The 14,906-nt window shown below is 40.3% G+C and overlaps 1 protein-coding gene and 1 pseudogene across 2 annotated transcripts in view; both read left to right on the forward strand.

The window, feature by feature from the left end:
* Positions 1–1,616, forward strand: part of LOC110508072 (syntaxin-1A) — a 198,949-nt gene extending 197,333 nt beyond the window's left edge. Inside the window, exon 10 of the mRNA XM_090224092.1 lies at positions 742–1,616. Coding sequence (XP_090080218.1) covers positions 742–825 — 84 coding nt within the window. The 3' untranslated portion in view covers positions 826–1,616. The remainder of the gene's footprint in view (positions 1–741) is intronic.
* A 7,532-nt stretch (positions 1,617–9,148) lies between these two features.
* LOC118944686 (zona pellucida-like domain-containing protein 1 pseudogene) lies at positions 9,149–14,281 on the forward strand (annotated as a pseudogene). The gene has a single exon (XR_016492552.1). The product of XR_016492552.1 is annotated as a zona pellucida-like domain-containing protein 1 pseudogene (transcript).
* Positions 14,282–14,906: the final 625 nt, after the last annotated feature.

A 14,906-nucleotide genomic window follows, 5' to 3' on the forward strand; every position in this document is an offset into this window, starting at 1 on the left:
CTGTGCAGTGTATGAATCATTATCTATGACCACAATCAACTACTGACTGTACTGTGTACTGTGTACTGTGTACTGTGTACTGTGTACTGTGTACTGTGTACTGTGTACTGTGTACTGTGTATGGCTTCTGTTTTCAGAGAAACCCTGTATTTAAACAGATAATATAGACCAAAGCGGAATGGGACAGAATTCAGAATGCAGAATACAGAATAAAATAATGCAGAATACTGAATAAAATAATGCAGAATACAGAATAAAATAATACAGAATAAAAGACTACAGAATGCAGAATACAGAATAAAAGAATACAGAATAACAGAATGCAGAATACAGAATGCAGAATACAGAATACAGAATGCAGAATACAGAATACAGAATGCAGAATACAGAATACAGAATGCAGAATACAGAATACAGAATAAAATAATGCAGAATACAGAATAAAATAATGCAGAATACAGAATAAAATAATACAGAATAAAAGACTACAGAATAACAGAATGCAGAATACAGAATGCAAAATACAGAATAACAGAATGCAGAATACAGAATACAGAATGCAGAATACAGAATGTGGAAATTGCTCTACCTGACCTGTAGCACTCCAATACTGTCTGTGAGAATAATCTTAAGTACTGTGTTATTAATGACCTGTTGTTTAAGTGTTTTTATCTATAACACATGTCCCTCCTCTCTTCACATGCTGCCTGGGATGTTTGTTCCTCTTTTTAAAACGTGCAGAAGAAAATTCTGATCATTATTTGCTGTGTAATTCTGGGAATCGTCATTGCTTCTACAATTGGAGGATACTTAGGTATAGCCTGAGACACACACTGAAGGTCATGTCAGGAGCCACCCACCCACACACCCACACACACACACACACACACACACACCCACACACACACACACACACACACACACACACACATACAGGTCCACCAGTGGGCCCATTTCCCCTGAATACAACATCCTGTGTTCCTCAGCACAAAGCTCATTGTGATCAATTAAACACACTCCGTGTACAGGACAAAGATTGTCATTTCTGCATGACTTCCTTCTTTGTAAATGTGTGTGTTTCTGTAAAGTGTTTATCTGAGTGTTGTGAAAGATTTTGAAATGTTTCCAAAATGTATTTTTTTTAACGGGGCGGTGGGGGGGGGGGGGGGGGGGTGTAAGAAACTACTGTTATACATACTAACACATTCCAAACGTCCAAATGTGTTGTGTTGACTCAGTTTTGAAACGCTTATGTATCCTAACAACCCACCACATTTCAGACTTTTCCTGACACGGTTATTTTGAATATATATATATCAATGAATGGTTATAACCCAGGATCTGACGTCTTCCCCCCCCCCAAAAAAAGTCAGTAGTGTTTCTTATTTACAGTAATTCCTTCATTTTTAGTTATTACCGTAATCTTGTTGTCAGTAGTGTTTCATTTCTACGGTAATTTCTTCATTTTAGTTATTACCGTAATCTTGTTGTCAGTAGTGTTTCATTTCTACAGTAATTTCTTCATTAGTTATTACTGTAATCTTGTTGTCAGTAGTGTTTCATTTCTACGGTAATTTCTTTATTAGTTATTACTGTAATCTTGTTGTCAGTAGTGTTTCATTTCTACGGTAATTTCTTCATTTTAGTTATTACCGTAATCTTGTTGTCAGTAGTGTTTCATTTCTACAGTAATTTCTTCATTAGTTATTACTGTAATCTTGTTGTCAGTAGTGTTTCATTTCTACGGTAATTTCTTCATTAGTTATTACCGTAATCTTGTTGTCAGTAGTGTTTCATTTCTACGGTAATTTCTTCATTTTAGTTATTACTGTAATCTTGTTGTCAGTAGTGTTTCATTTCTACGGTAATTTCTTCATTAGTTATTACTGTAATCTTGTTGTCAGTAGTGTTTCATTTCTACGGTAATTTCTTCATTAGTTATTACCGTATTCTTGTTGTCAGTAGTGTTTCATTTCTACGGTAATTTCTTCATTAGTTATTACCGTATTCTTGTTGTCAGTAGTGTTTCATTTCTACGGTAATTTCTTCATTAGTTATTACTGTATTCTTGTTGTCAGTAGTGTTTCATTTCTACGGTAATTTCTTAATTTTAGTTATTACCGTAATCTTGTTGTCAGTAGTGTTTCATTTCTACGGTAATTTCTTCATTAGTTATTACTGTAATCTTGTTGTCAGTAGTGTTTCATTTCTACGGTAATTTCTTCATTAGTTATTACCGTATTCTTGTTGTCAGTAGTGTTTCATTTCTACGGTAATTTCTTCATTAGTTATTACCGTAATCTTGTTGTCAGTAGTGTTTCATTTCTATGGTAATTTCTTAATTTTAGTTATTACCGTAATCTTGTTGTCAGTAGTGTTTCATTTCTACGGTAATTTCTTCATTAGTTATTACTGTAATCTTGTTGTCAGTAGTGTTTCATTTCTACGGTAATTTCTTCATTAGTTATTACCGTATTCTTGTTGTCAGTAGTGTTTCATTTCTACGGTAATTTCTTCATTAGTTATTACTGTATTCTTGTTGTCAGTAGTGTTTCATTTCTACGGTAATTTCTTCATTTTAGTTATTACCGTAATCTTGTTGTCAGTAGTGTTTCATTTCTACGGTAATTTCTTCATTAGTTATTACCGTAATCTTGTTGTCAGTAGTGTTTCATTTCTACTGTAATTTCTTCATTAGTTATTACTGTATTCTTGTTGTCAGTAGTGTTTCATTTCTACGGTAATTTCTTCATTAGTTATTACCGTATTCTTGTTGTCAGTAGTGTTTCATTTCTACGATAATTTCTTCATTAGTTATTACTGTATTCTTGTTGTCAGTAGTGTTTCATTTCTACTGTAATTTCTTCATTAGTTATTACTGTATTCTTGTTGTCAGTAGTGTTTCATTTCTACGGTAATTTCTTCATTAGTTATTACCGTAATCTTGTTGTCAGTAGTGTTTCATTTCTACGGTAATTTCTTCATTAGTTATTACCGTATTCTTGTTGTCAGTAGTGTTTCATTTCTACTGTAATTTCTTCATTTTAGTTATTACCGTATTCTTGTTGTCAGTAGTGTTTCATTTCTACGGTAATTTCTTCATTAGTTATTACTGTATTCTTGTTGTCAGTAGTGTTTCATTTCTACGGTAATTTCTTCATTAGTTATTACCGTAATCTTGTTGTCAGTAGTGTTTCATTTCTACGGTAATTTCTTCATTAGTTATTACTGTATTCTTGTTGTCAGTAGTGTTTCATTTCTACGGTAATTTCTTCATTAGTTATTACTGTATTCTTGTTGTCAGTAGTGTTTCATTTCTACGGTAATTTCTTCATTAGTTATTACCGTAAGCTTGTTGTCAGTAGTGTTTCATTTCTACGGTAATTTCTTCATTAGTTATTACTGTATTCTTGTTGTCAGTAGTGTTTCATTTCTACGGTAATTTCTTCATTAGTTATTACCGTATTCTTGTTGTCAGTAGTGTTTCATTTCTACGGTAATTTCTTCATTAGTTATTACCGTAATCTTGTTGTGTGACATTGACATAGACGCAGAATGAAAACAAATCCCTGCGCTACGGAGACTAATACAAGATTAGTTCCTAAAATATTATTTCCAAATGTTTTTGGTTTGTTGTTATTATCATGATGGTTTTTGCTGCAGCAGCCTCAGCGCCCCATACTTCCTGCTTGACTGACATCACAGTACACATGTTCTGTCATATATAATAATATTAATATTATGTCATGTAATCATTATCATATATTAATATTAATATTATGTAATGTAATCATTATCATATATTAATATTAATAGAATGTAATGTAATCATTATCATATATTAATATTAATATTATGTAATGTAATCATTATCATATAATAATATAATATTATGTAATGTAATCATTATCATATATTAATATTATGTAATGTAATCTTATAACATAATCATATTTAATATTATATAATATGTAAATATTATATTATGTGTGATAATGATGAGGTCAGTAAACCTGGACATTCTGCCCCTCTCACTGGGTTGAGACCTAACTCACAATACTGGGTTCCATAGACCCTAACCCACAATACTGGGTTCCATAGACCCTAACCCACAACACTGGGTTCCATAGACCCTAAATCACAACACTGGGTTCCATAGACCCTAACTCACAACACTGGGTTCCATAGACCCTAACTCACAATACTGGATTCCATAGACCCTAACTCACAATACTGGGTTCCATAGACCCTAACCCACAACACTGGGTTCCATAGACCCTAACTTACAATACTGGGTTCCATAGACCCTAACTCACATCACTGAGTTCCATAGACCCTAACTCACAATACTGGGTTCCATAGACCCTAACTCACAACACTGGGTTCTATAGACCCTAACTCACAACACTGGGTTCCATAGACCCTAAACTCACAACACTTGCATGGTTTATTTCAAGATACGGTGACGTTATGTGTTCTGTGGAAAACAGAACAGGATGTGGATGTGGATTTGGTCGTTGCTCATGGGCAGTGGTGGAAAAAGAACCCACTTGTCATACTTGAGCAAAAGAAAAGATACCTGAATAGAAAATGACTCAAGTAAAAGTGAAAGTCACCCAGTAAAATACTACTTGAGTAAAAAGTCTAAAAGTATTTGGTTTTAAATGTACTTAAGTATCACAAGTATAAATCATTTAAAATGTCGTATATTAAGTAAACTAGACGACACCATTTTCTTTTCTTTTTATTACATTTATGGATAGCTATGGGCAGACTCCAACACTTAGACATCATTTACTAACAAAGCATTTGTGTTTAGTGAGTCTGCCAGATCAGAGGCCGTAGGGATGACCAGTGATGTCCTCTTGATAAGTGCGTGAATTAGACAATTTCCTGTCCCTGCTTAAGCATTAAACATGTAACGAGTACTTTTGGGTTTCGGGGGAAAATGTAAGGAGTAAAAAGTATATTTTCTTTAGGAATGTAGTGGAGTAAAAGTCAAAAGTTGTCAAAAATATAAATACTAAAGTAAACTACAGATACCCCCAAAAAAACTACTTAAGTAGTACTTCAAGTATTTTTACTTAAGTGCGTTGCACCACTGCTCGTGGTATTGCAGTTCCTGGCAAGGAGTCAGTATTTTTATAATTTGTTCTATTTATGATGTCACATCCTATTCTGGAAGGTCAAGACCCTCATTTTAACTATCAACATCACGGTATCCCATAATGCCTTACCTACTGTACAATACTGCCCGATGAATTCCAGTGTTGTGTTTGTGTGTGTGTGTGTGTGTGTGAGAGAGAGAGAGAGAGAGAGAGAGAGCATTTTAATGTCTGAACCAATGTTTTTTTGTGTACAAAGTGTATATGATTTCTCTGAGGAATAGCATCTACCACTGCCAATGATTGTAAATATGCTGTTGAGATGGAGTCTAGATGGTTGGTCTCTATTTGTTCTGCTCTGTGAACCCTGTTATTTTATGTTCTTCTTGAACTGCTTTTGAGCTTTAACAAAAATACTGGGATTCATTCAAACCCACCATAGCAATGTTTAGGCAATGTCTTTATTTACAATATTAATCTCGTGTACACACACTTCTAATTCTGAAACGTGAAAGCATATCTGCTAGTAGTTAGCATACCTGCTAGTAGTTAGCATACCTGCTAGTAGTTAGCATACCTGCTAGTAGTTAGCATACCTGCTAGTAGTTAGCATACCTGCTAGTAGTTAGCATACCTGCTAGTAGTTAGCATACCTGCTAGTAGTTAGCATACCTGCTAGTAGTTAGCATACCTGCTAGGTTTTTATACAGTCCCCAAGACCAATCTGAGTTTATTTGACCATTTGGAGAGAGAAAAAAGCTACTGTGTAAATACTGCAATGCGGGTTTGATTGAATTGAGCCCCAGATATTTTGTCCTACCATGCTACTCAGTTCTGTTCGGTTGGTCTGTGAGGGAGAAAATAGATCACAAACAAACCACAGCCATGATGCCTACTCAACGTGTTGCCTTGGTGTTGTGATGCTGTGTTTTGCTTTTGTTACTGACATTATTAAGTAAAGTTTGTCCGTACGTAAGCTTTGTGATGCCTCTCTTTTTTTTTCCTTAGTCTTAGGCCCATTGCACATGCCCACTCACCACCTATCCACCAGACAGATGTCAGATCAGCATTTTATTGATGTTTGATACAGTTGTCAGTGGTCGTAATTAGCAAAGGATCATGGTCGATGTAGTCTTTTTTTCATCCTGCCTGAAAGTCAACTGGGAGAGTCCTCGTAGCCTGCCGGCCCATGATTGGTGTAAGCGTGTGGTCCTGTGTGGCGACAAATGTAGGAGTCAGAATGGATCGCAATTTAATTAAATATCTCGATTTGTGGCAAACTTTTAATAAACTTTTAATAATAAACACATTTTAGAGCCCAAAATGTTGGTTTAAAAACAATAATTGTTTGGCCATTCTCGCGATCATTATTTACACAGGCTTTCCAGGCTTTAGGCACCGCTAGCTTGCTAGGCAGTAGCAGAGCTCTTGACTTCACGCTCCAGACCGGACACTGGTCCGTGAATGCTAAAAGACTCGGGAGCTCATGGGCTGACACAGGCTACCGTAGCCAACTGGTCAGACATGATAACACCATGGGCAACAGTGACTCACGACTAGTTCGTTATCAGACAAATATGTTCAACTCATAGTTATTTTATCCGGTTGAGTTTCTGAGTTTATTTTTATTTTTACAGGGACAGTGCACATTAATCAACGTTTCAGTAAAAGTGCCGGTTTTAGCCAGCCGGCAGTCCCTGGGCAGTGACCACTGCATTTAGGAGGATAGATAAATTAGTGAATTGTAGCTAGCTAGCTCACTGGCCAGGCAGTAGCCACTACTAGCCAACAAATCATGGCTAGTGGTGGCTGTCCTTTGATACATTTTGGTTAACAAGTAGTGGACTACCATAATGTATTTGGTGATTGTCTTGTGGGGTCTGTATGCGTGTCCGAGCTGTGTGTTAGTAGTTTATACAGACACCTCTGTCCATTCAGCATGACAACACTTACAACAACAAGCTGTGATGAAGTCAATCTCTCCTCCACTTTGAGCCATGAGAGATTTGCATGCATATTATTAATGCTAGCTCTCCGTGTACATTTAAGGGCCAGCCGTGTTCACACGGCTAAACAGTAGTCCAGGTGTGACAAAACTAGGGCCTGTAGGACCTGCCTTGTTGATAGTGTTGTTAAAAAGGCAGAGTAACGCTTTATTATGGACAGACTTCTCCCCATCTTAGCCAATGTTGTATCAACATGTTTTGAACATGACAGTTTACAATCAAGGGTTAAAATCCAATTAGTTTAGTTACCTCAACAATACATTGTTTTTTGTTTTTGAAATATTTAGGACTAATTTCTTCCTTTACCACCCAGTCTGAAATTAACTGCAGCTCTTCGTTAAGTGTTACAGTGATTTCACTTGCTGTAGTAGCTGGCGTGTATAGTGTTGAGTCATCCGCATACATAGACTCAAAGCTAGTGGCATGTCATTAGTAAAGATTGAAAAAAAGTAAGGGGCCTAGACAGCTGCCCTGGGGAATTCCTGATTCCACCTGGATTATGTTGGCAAGGCTTCCATTAAAGAACACTTTCTGTGTTGTATTAGAAAGGTAACTCTTTATCCATAATATAGCAGGGTGTGTAAAGCCTTAACACATACACTATTGTTCAAAAGTTTGGCATCACTTAGAAATGCCCTTGTTTTTGAAAAAAAAGCACATTTTTGTCCATTAAAATGACATCAAATTGATCAGAAATACAGTGAAGAAACTGTTGGGGAGGCAGGTGTCAGCCTAGTGGTTAGAGCTGGACTAGTAACCGGAAGTTTGTAAGATTGAATCCCCGAGCTGACAAGGTAAACATCTGTTGTTCTGTGTCAGGCTGTGGGTAACTGGTGCATGGAATCAAGAGCAGGAGAGCAGAGATGAGTGTAATACGGTAATTTATTCCACGAACAGCATCAGTATAAAACTAATACTAAAGGTGCGTGAAAAAACCGGTCACTCGTAAATAACGGGCGTAATAATGAACCCGGCAAACAATACCATCCAACAAGTAACGACCTGAACATGATATACAAACACGCACACAAACATGGGGGAAACAGAGGGTTAAATAATGAACATGTAATTGGGGAATAGAAAAGACCTTAAAAAAAAGTAAGAGATAAGAATTACAAATAATTAAAGAGCAGCAGTAAATAACAATAGCGAGGCTATATACAGGGGGTACCGGTACAGAGACAATGTGGAGGCTATATACAGGGGGTACCGGTACAGAGTCAATGTGGAGGCTATATACAGGGGGTACCGGTACAGAGACGATGTGGAGGCTATATACAGGGGGTACCGGTACAGAGACGATGTGGAGGCTATATACAGGGGGTACCAGTACAGAGACGATGTGGAGGCTATATACAGGGGGTACCGGTACAGAGACGATGTGGAGGCTATATACAGGGGGTACCGGTACAGAGACGATGTGGAGGCTATATACAGGGGGTACCGGTACAGAGACGATGTGGAGGCTATATACAGGGGGTACCGGTACAGAGTCAATGTGGAGGCTATATACAGGGGGTACCGGTACAGAGTCAATGTGGAGGCTATATACAGGGGGTACCGGTACAGAGACAATGTGGAGGCTATATACAGGGGGTACCGGTACAGAGACGATGTGGAGGCTATATACAGGGGGTACCGGTACAGAGACGATGTGGAGGCTATATACAGGGGGTACCAGTACAGAGACGATGTGGAGGCTATATACAGGGGGTACCGGTACAGAGACGATGTGGAGGCTATATACAGGGGGTACCGGTACAGAGACGATGTGGAGGCTATATACAGGGGGTACCGGTACAGAGACGATGTGGAGGCTATATACAGGGGGTACCGGTACAGAGTCAATGTGCTGGGGCACCGGTGTCGAGGTAATTGAGGTAATATGTACAATAGGTACTGTTATTAAAGTCCCTAGATGCATAGATGGTAACAACAGAGAGTAGCAGCAGTGTAGAAAGGGGGAGAGGGGGGGTCAATGTAAATAGTCTGGGTAGCCATTTGATTAGATGTTCAGGAGTCTTATGGCTTGGGGGTAGAAGCTGTTTAGAAGCCTCTTGGACCTCGACTTGGCGCTCCGGTACCGCTTGCCGTGAGATGCAGAGAGAACAGTCTATGTCTAGGGTGGCTGGAGTCTTTGACAATTATTAGGGCCTTCCTCTGACACCGCCTAGTATAGAGGTCCTGGATGGCAGGTAGCTTGGCACCGGTGATGTACTGGGCCGTACGCACTACCCTCTGTAGTGCCTTGTGGTCGGAGGCTGAGCAGTTTCCATACCAGGCAGTGATGCAACCACTCTCAATGGTGCAGCTGTAAAACCTTTTGAGGATCTGAGGACTGATGCCAAATCTTTTCAGGATGCTGAGGGGGAATTTGTTCTTGACTAACTTGGTTGAATAAAAAAATACAGTGTATCTACAGATGTATGTGGACACCCCTTGACATTAATGAATTTGGCCACACCGGTTGCTGACAGGTGTGTAGAATCGAGCACACCGCCATGCAATCTCCATAGACAAACATTGTCTAACTCTACAGATAGCACTACACCCGCAATAACAACTGCTAAAAAAAAATGTATGTGACCAATAGAATTTGATTTGAAAAGTCATAGTCAATCGATCAATAATATAATAATACTTTTAGCAAACATTTTTATCATTAATTTAAAATCTGTAGAAACTATGAGAATAGAAAGGTTCAGAACTTTTGTGAAAAATCACAGCACAGTTACAAAATATGAGGCAAAAATGGATGCTGTTAAGAGATAGATGGGGAGGGGGTTGTGAGGAGCTGAAGGGTGGGATTAAAGACTACACGATAACTAATGTACACAGCTGTCCCTGTGAAGTGGAAACGTCTAGGAGCAACAACGGCTCAGCCCCAGAAGTGGTACGCCACACAAGCTCACAGAACAAATAGCTAATAGCAAATAAATATTGTCTGTCTCAGGTTGCAACGCTCACTACCGAGTTTCAAACTGGAAGCAACGGCACCACAAAGAACTGTTCGTCGTGGACCTTCATGAAATGGGTTTCCATGGCCGAGCAGCCGCACACAAGCCTAAGATCACCATGCCCAATGCCAAGCGTCGGCCGGAGTGTTGTTAAGCTCGCCGCCATTGGACTTTAGAACAGTGGAAACGCGTTCTCTGGAGTGATGAATCACGCTTCACCATCTGGCAGTCCTACGGACTAATCTGGGTTTGGCAGATGTCAGACGAAAGCTGCCTGTCCGAATGCATAGTGTCAACTGTAAAGTTTGGTGGAGCAGGAATAATGGTCTGGGAAAGGCCCCTTAGTTCCACTGAAGGGAAATCTTAACGCTACAGCATACAATTACATTCTAGACAATTCTGTGTTTCCAACTTTGTGGCAACAGTTTTGGGAAGGCCCTTTCCTGTTTCAGCATGACAATGCCCCTGTGCACAAAGAAAAGTATATAGAGAAATGGTTTGTAGAAATCGGTGTGGAAGAACTTGACTGGCCTCCGCAGAGACCTGACCTCAACCACCATCAAACACCTTTGGGATGAATTGGAAGACGATTTTTACATGCTTTAGAACTCGGTGGTCCCACTCTGTGAGCTTGTGTGATCTACCACTTCGCGGCTGAGCCGTTGTTGCTCCTAGACATTTCCACTTCACAATAACAGCATTTACAGTTGACTGGGGCAGCTCTAGCAGGGCAGAAATTTGACAAACTGACTTGTTGGAAAGGTGGCATGCTATCAAGATGCCACGTTTGACCTAGATAGTTTGTGTGTATGCATTGATACAGTATGTAGGCTACGTGTGCCTTTTTAAAAATGTATGTAGTTCTGTCCTTGAGCAGTTCTTGTCTATTGATGCTCTGTGTTATGTCATTCTCTATTATGTTTCATGTTCTGTGTTGGACCCCAGGAAGAGTAGCTGCTGCTTGTGTAACAGCTAATGGGGATCCTAATAAAATACCAAATACCAAAAGTCATTGAGCTCTTCAATACGGGCCATTCTACAGCAGATGTTTGTCTATGGAGATTACATGGTTGTGTGCTCGATTTATATACCTGTCAGCAATGGGTGTGGCTGAAATAGCCAAATCCACTCATTTGAATGGGTGTCCACATACTTTTTGAATGGGTGTCCATTTACTATTTGAATGGGTGTCCACATACTTTTTGAATGGGTGTCCACATACTATTTGAATGGGTGTCCACATACTTTTTGAATGGGTGTCCACATACTATTTGAATGGGTGTCCACATACTTTTTGAATGGGTGTCCACATACTTTTTGAATGGGTGTCCACATACTTTTTTAGCAAATGTTGTATCATATTTGTATTCATTTAGCTTTTATTTTTTTTGTTCTATTTTATTCACTTAATTACTTTTTGATTGTTGTTCCATTGTCGAGGCGAACCTGCAAGTCCGAATTTCATGGCACTGTTCTCCACCTACATCATGTGTATGTGATTTATAAACAGACTAAAACTTCAACTTCTGGGTCATTGTGTGCTCTCTTACGACCACACTGGGTCATGAGAAAGGTCAGCGGGGTATTGTCGAGAGTCCAAAAATGAGGCCAACAACGGTTTCGTTTACATTCAACACTGCATGAAACATCATATCAGCCCAAGGGAAACCTGCATTTTCAAGAACATTGACAAAAGAAATAGGCAATTTTCTTTGCGTGACACCCTCAACACAATGTAATCGTTTGAATAAGCAGAGCTTACGTTGACCTTGTTTCTGTCCTATCCCAAGAAGGAGCCCTGGCTATAAGAGCACCTGTAATGAAGCAGGACAGTCAAGATATGAACACAGCAAGGAACGCAAACAAAAATGAAACTTCTCAGCGTTGTACTTTTTGCCGTGATGGGCGCAAAGAACAGTCAACTACAATTAATTGACTGTGGAACAAACTTAAGACGGCCACAATACACTGACATCTCGGTAACTTGTGGAACCAAATCTATTGGCCTGGCTATCCTCATCTGCCCAGCCATGTACACTGGCTACAACGAGTCCCTGCTTATCCTCAACCACGTCATGAATGGCCCAGCCTGCAAGGGAACCTTAGATCAAAGTGTGATTCCACCTGTCGTGAGGTTTGAATTCCCCCTCAACACAACCAATTCCTGTGGCAGCCTCTTCAGGACAACCAGCGCTGCAGGCACGGGGATATTCTCTGACTTCTCCAACGTCCAGACGGTCAACATCAGCGGGGTGGTCCGATCTTACGATCCCACCACACGGCCGGTCACTTACAACACTGAGTTGAAGTATCATTACTCCTGCGCCTATCCCTTAGAGTACCTGACCAACAACACCCAGATTGATACGTCTGCATCTTCCATTGCGGTTAAGGACAACAATGGTACTTTCGTCAGCACTTTGAGTCTTAATCTTTTCAGCGATGACGACTACATTTCGCCCTTAATCATTCCGAAACAGGGTCTTGAGCTGAGGACCGAAATCTACACTCGAGTCCAAGCCACCAACCTGACCTCCCATTACCACGTGTTCCTGGACCAATGCTACGCCTCCATTTCTCCACAACCCGACGGTGACAACTCCACTGTCTTCAACCTGTTTGTCCCTTGCAACGTCGACCCGTCGACCGTCATCAGAGAGAACGGAGAGAGCCAACGTGCCTGCTTCTCCTTCCCGGCCTTCCGATTCGTGGAGCAACCAAATGAGATGATGTCCACCTACTTCCTCCACTGCATCACCCGTCTCTGTGAGGAGAGCGCCTGCAGTACTCTTAAACAATGTACCAACCGGAGGAGAAGGAATGCCGTTCCCGAAATTGTAGACGGAGTGACAGGGTACACAACCATTAGCTCTACTCCTATCACCATAAGAGCAGAAAGAGTTGTGGCAATGAAAGAACAGGAGACTGCCAGCAACAACTCAGACACTTCTACAGGACTTGGTGTGGCAGTGGGCTTTCTGGCATTCGTATGCATTACTGTCATTATAATGGCAGCAGTCTTCTACGGGACACGCAAACCATTAAAAAGGGGGTTGACTGCTCCACCTTGAATGAGTTGAAATACGGGTCAGCAACACAGGACGGCGTTGTTCCTTTAAATAGAGGTCAGGTTGGTGGCATTGACTTCCGAGTATAAATGGGGTCCTCAGCTCAAGACCGTGTGTGTGTGTGTGTGTCTGTGTGTGTCCACCTGCTGGTCTCACTACTCTGGGGGAGGACTCAACTTATCATGCCTTTTTTTCACATTTGTTTACATTTGGGAGATCTTGTTTTTCTAGTTATTTGTCTGCTAGAGCTGATTAATGTTGTGCATACTAAAGAATAGAACAATCCACCTTTTAGAGTGTTTGTGTAATGACACTATTACAGACTTAGCTAGTGGTGTGTCTATGTAAATACACTATTACAGACTTAGCTAGTGCTGTGTCTATATAAATACACTATTACAGACTTAGCTAGTGCTGTGTCTATGTAAACACACTATTACAGACTTAGCTAGTGCTGTGTCTATATAAATACACTATTACAGACTTAGCTAGTGCTGTGTCTATATAAATACACTATTACAGACTTAGCTAGTGCTATGTGCAGGTGCTCATTTAATGTCATGACTAATGTACTTATGTCGCGTTCACGTCCTGTCGCAGTGATCGGACGAAAGACTTGGAGCGTTCACGTGCTCGGAGCTCAGAAGGAAAGCAAGAACCGTTCTCACCATTGACCACCCGAAATCACGGTCATGTTTGTGGTGCGTGAAGTCAGTGTTCAGCATGTGGGAAAGAGATCATGGCCAAGTTTCCTAGTCGTAACGACAAGTTGGAGGGGTGTTCAAGTGCATATATCCCAGTAGGAAGGTCCTATTTACGATTTACCCGACAAAATATGAACGAGGGCATGAAGGCAGCTCTGCCCCGAAGAAAGAATTAATGTGGTTGGTTGACTCAATTACGAGGGCGGGGCTTACATTTTATTTCAAACCTGCTGCATGCTCCAAAAGGATACTTGAACCAATCTGCTGTTATGGTGAGTGAGCCATTTTTGGGGTGATTTATTGTATGATTCTGTTTTTGTAGATAACTAGCTATATTTATCATTGGAAAGTTGTTCTAATCTCACAAATCTCACATGTTCATTTAAAAAATGATATCTCCTTCATTAAACAACCTGCTAGAAAGCTAGCTGGTGCTGGTAAGATGGCTCGATAACTAATTGTAACGTGGCGAGAATCACTAGACTGCCTCCTACAAACGGGAAGGTACGTGCTTCGACTAACCACAAGTGTCCCTCACACATTGGGGCCATGTGGGACTGCCTCACAGCCACCATCCCACTTCTGACACCAGTGTAGCGAACGGAGGGAGTGGGAAGCGAACCTGAGTCTCCAGCGTAAAAGGCAAACCACCTACGCAATCCCGCCAATATGGAAAGCAAAAATTGCTACAGTATGTTTTGTTGATTTTTATTATTTAACCCCCTAGAGTCTATTGAGGCACCGGTGCATCCATATAAGTAACATAGTAAATAAATCTGCCACAAAATCTGTCAATTTAAGCTAGAGATATCTGCTTTCTTGCATGGACTGAGTCTCAATCCACCGCATCCACCTACGTCGCCCTTCCTCTTATGCAGTGGAAAGTGGCAGAGCTACACACTGTTTGTCAGACCAGGTGACATCTTGAAGATCGGCCTTCTCACATCCGCCTACAGAGGGAAGACTCTCACGAACACAAGGGTGTGCTCCGTTTTGCTCTACGACCCCCACAAGTGTCACGGGACTCGTCTGAAGTCAGTAATGCTGATGTACCAACTTTTGTCTG

Source organism: Oncorhynchus mykiss, chromosome 27, assembly GCF_057628025.1.
Source record: "Oncorhynchus mykiss isolate SJ-2025 chromosome 27, ASM5762802v1, whole genome shotgun sequence".
Lineage (NCBI taxonomy): Eukaryota > Metazoa > Chordata > Actinopteri > Salmoniformes > Salmonidae > Oncorhynchus > Oncorhynchus mykiss.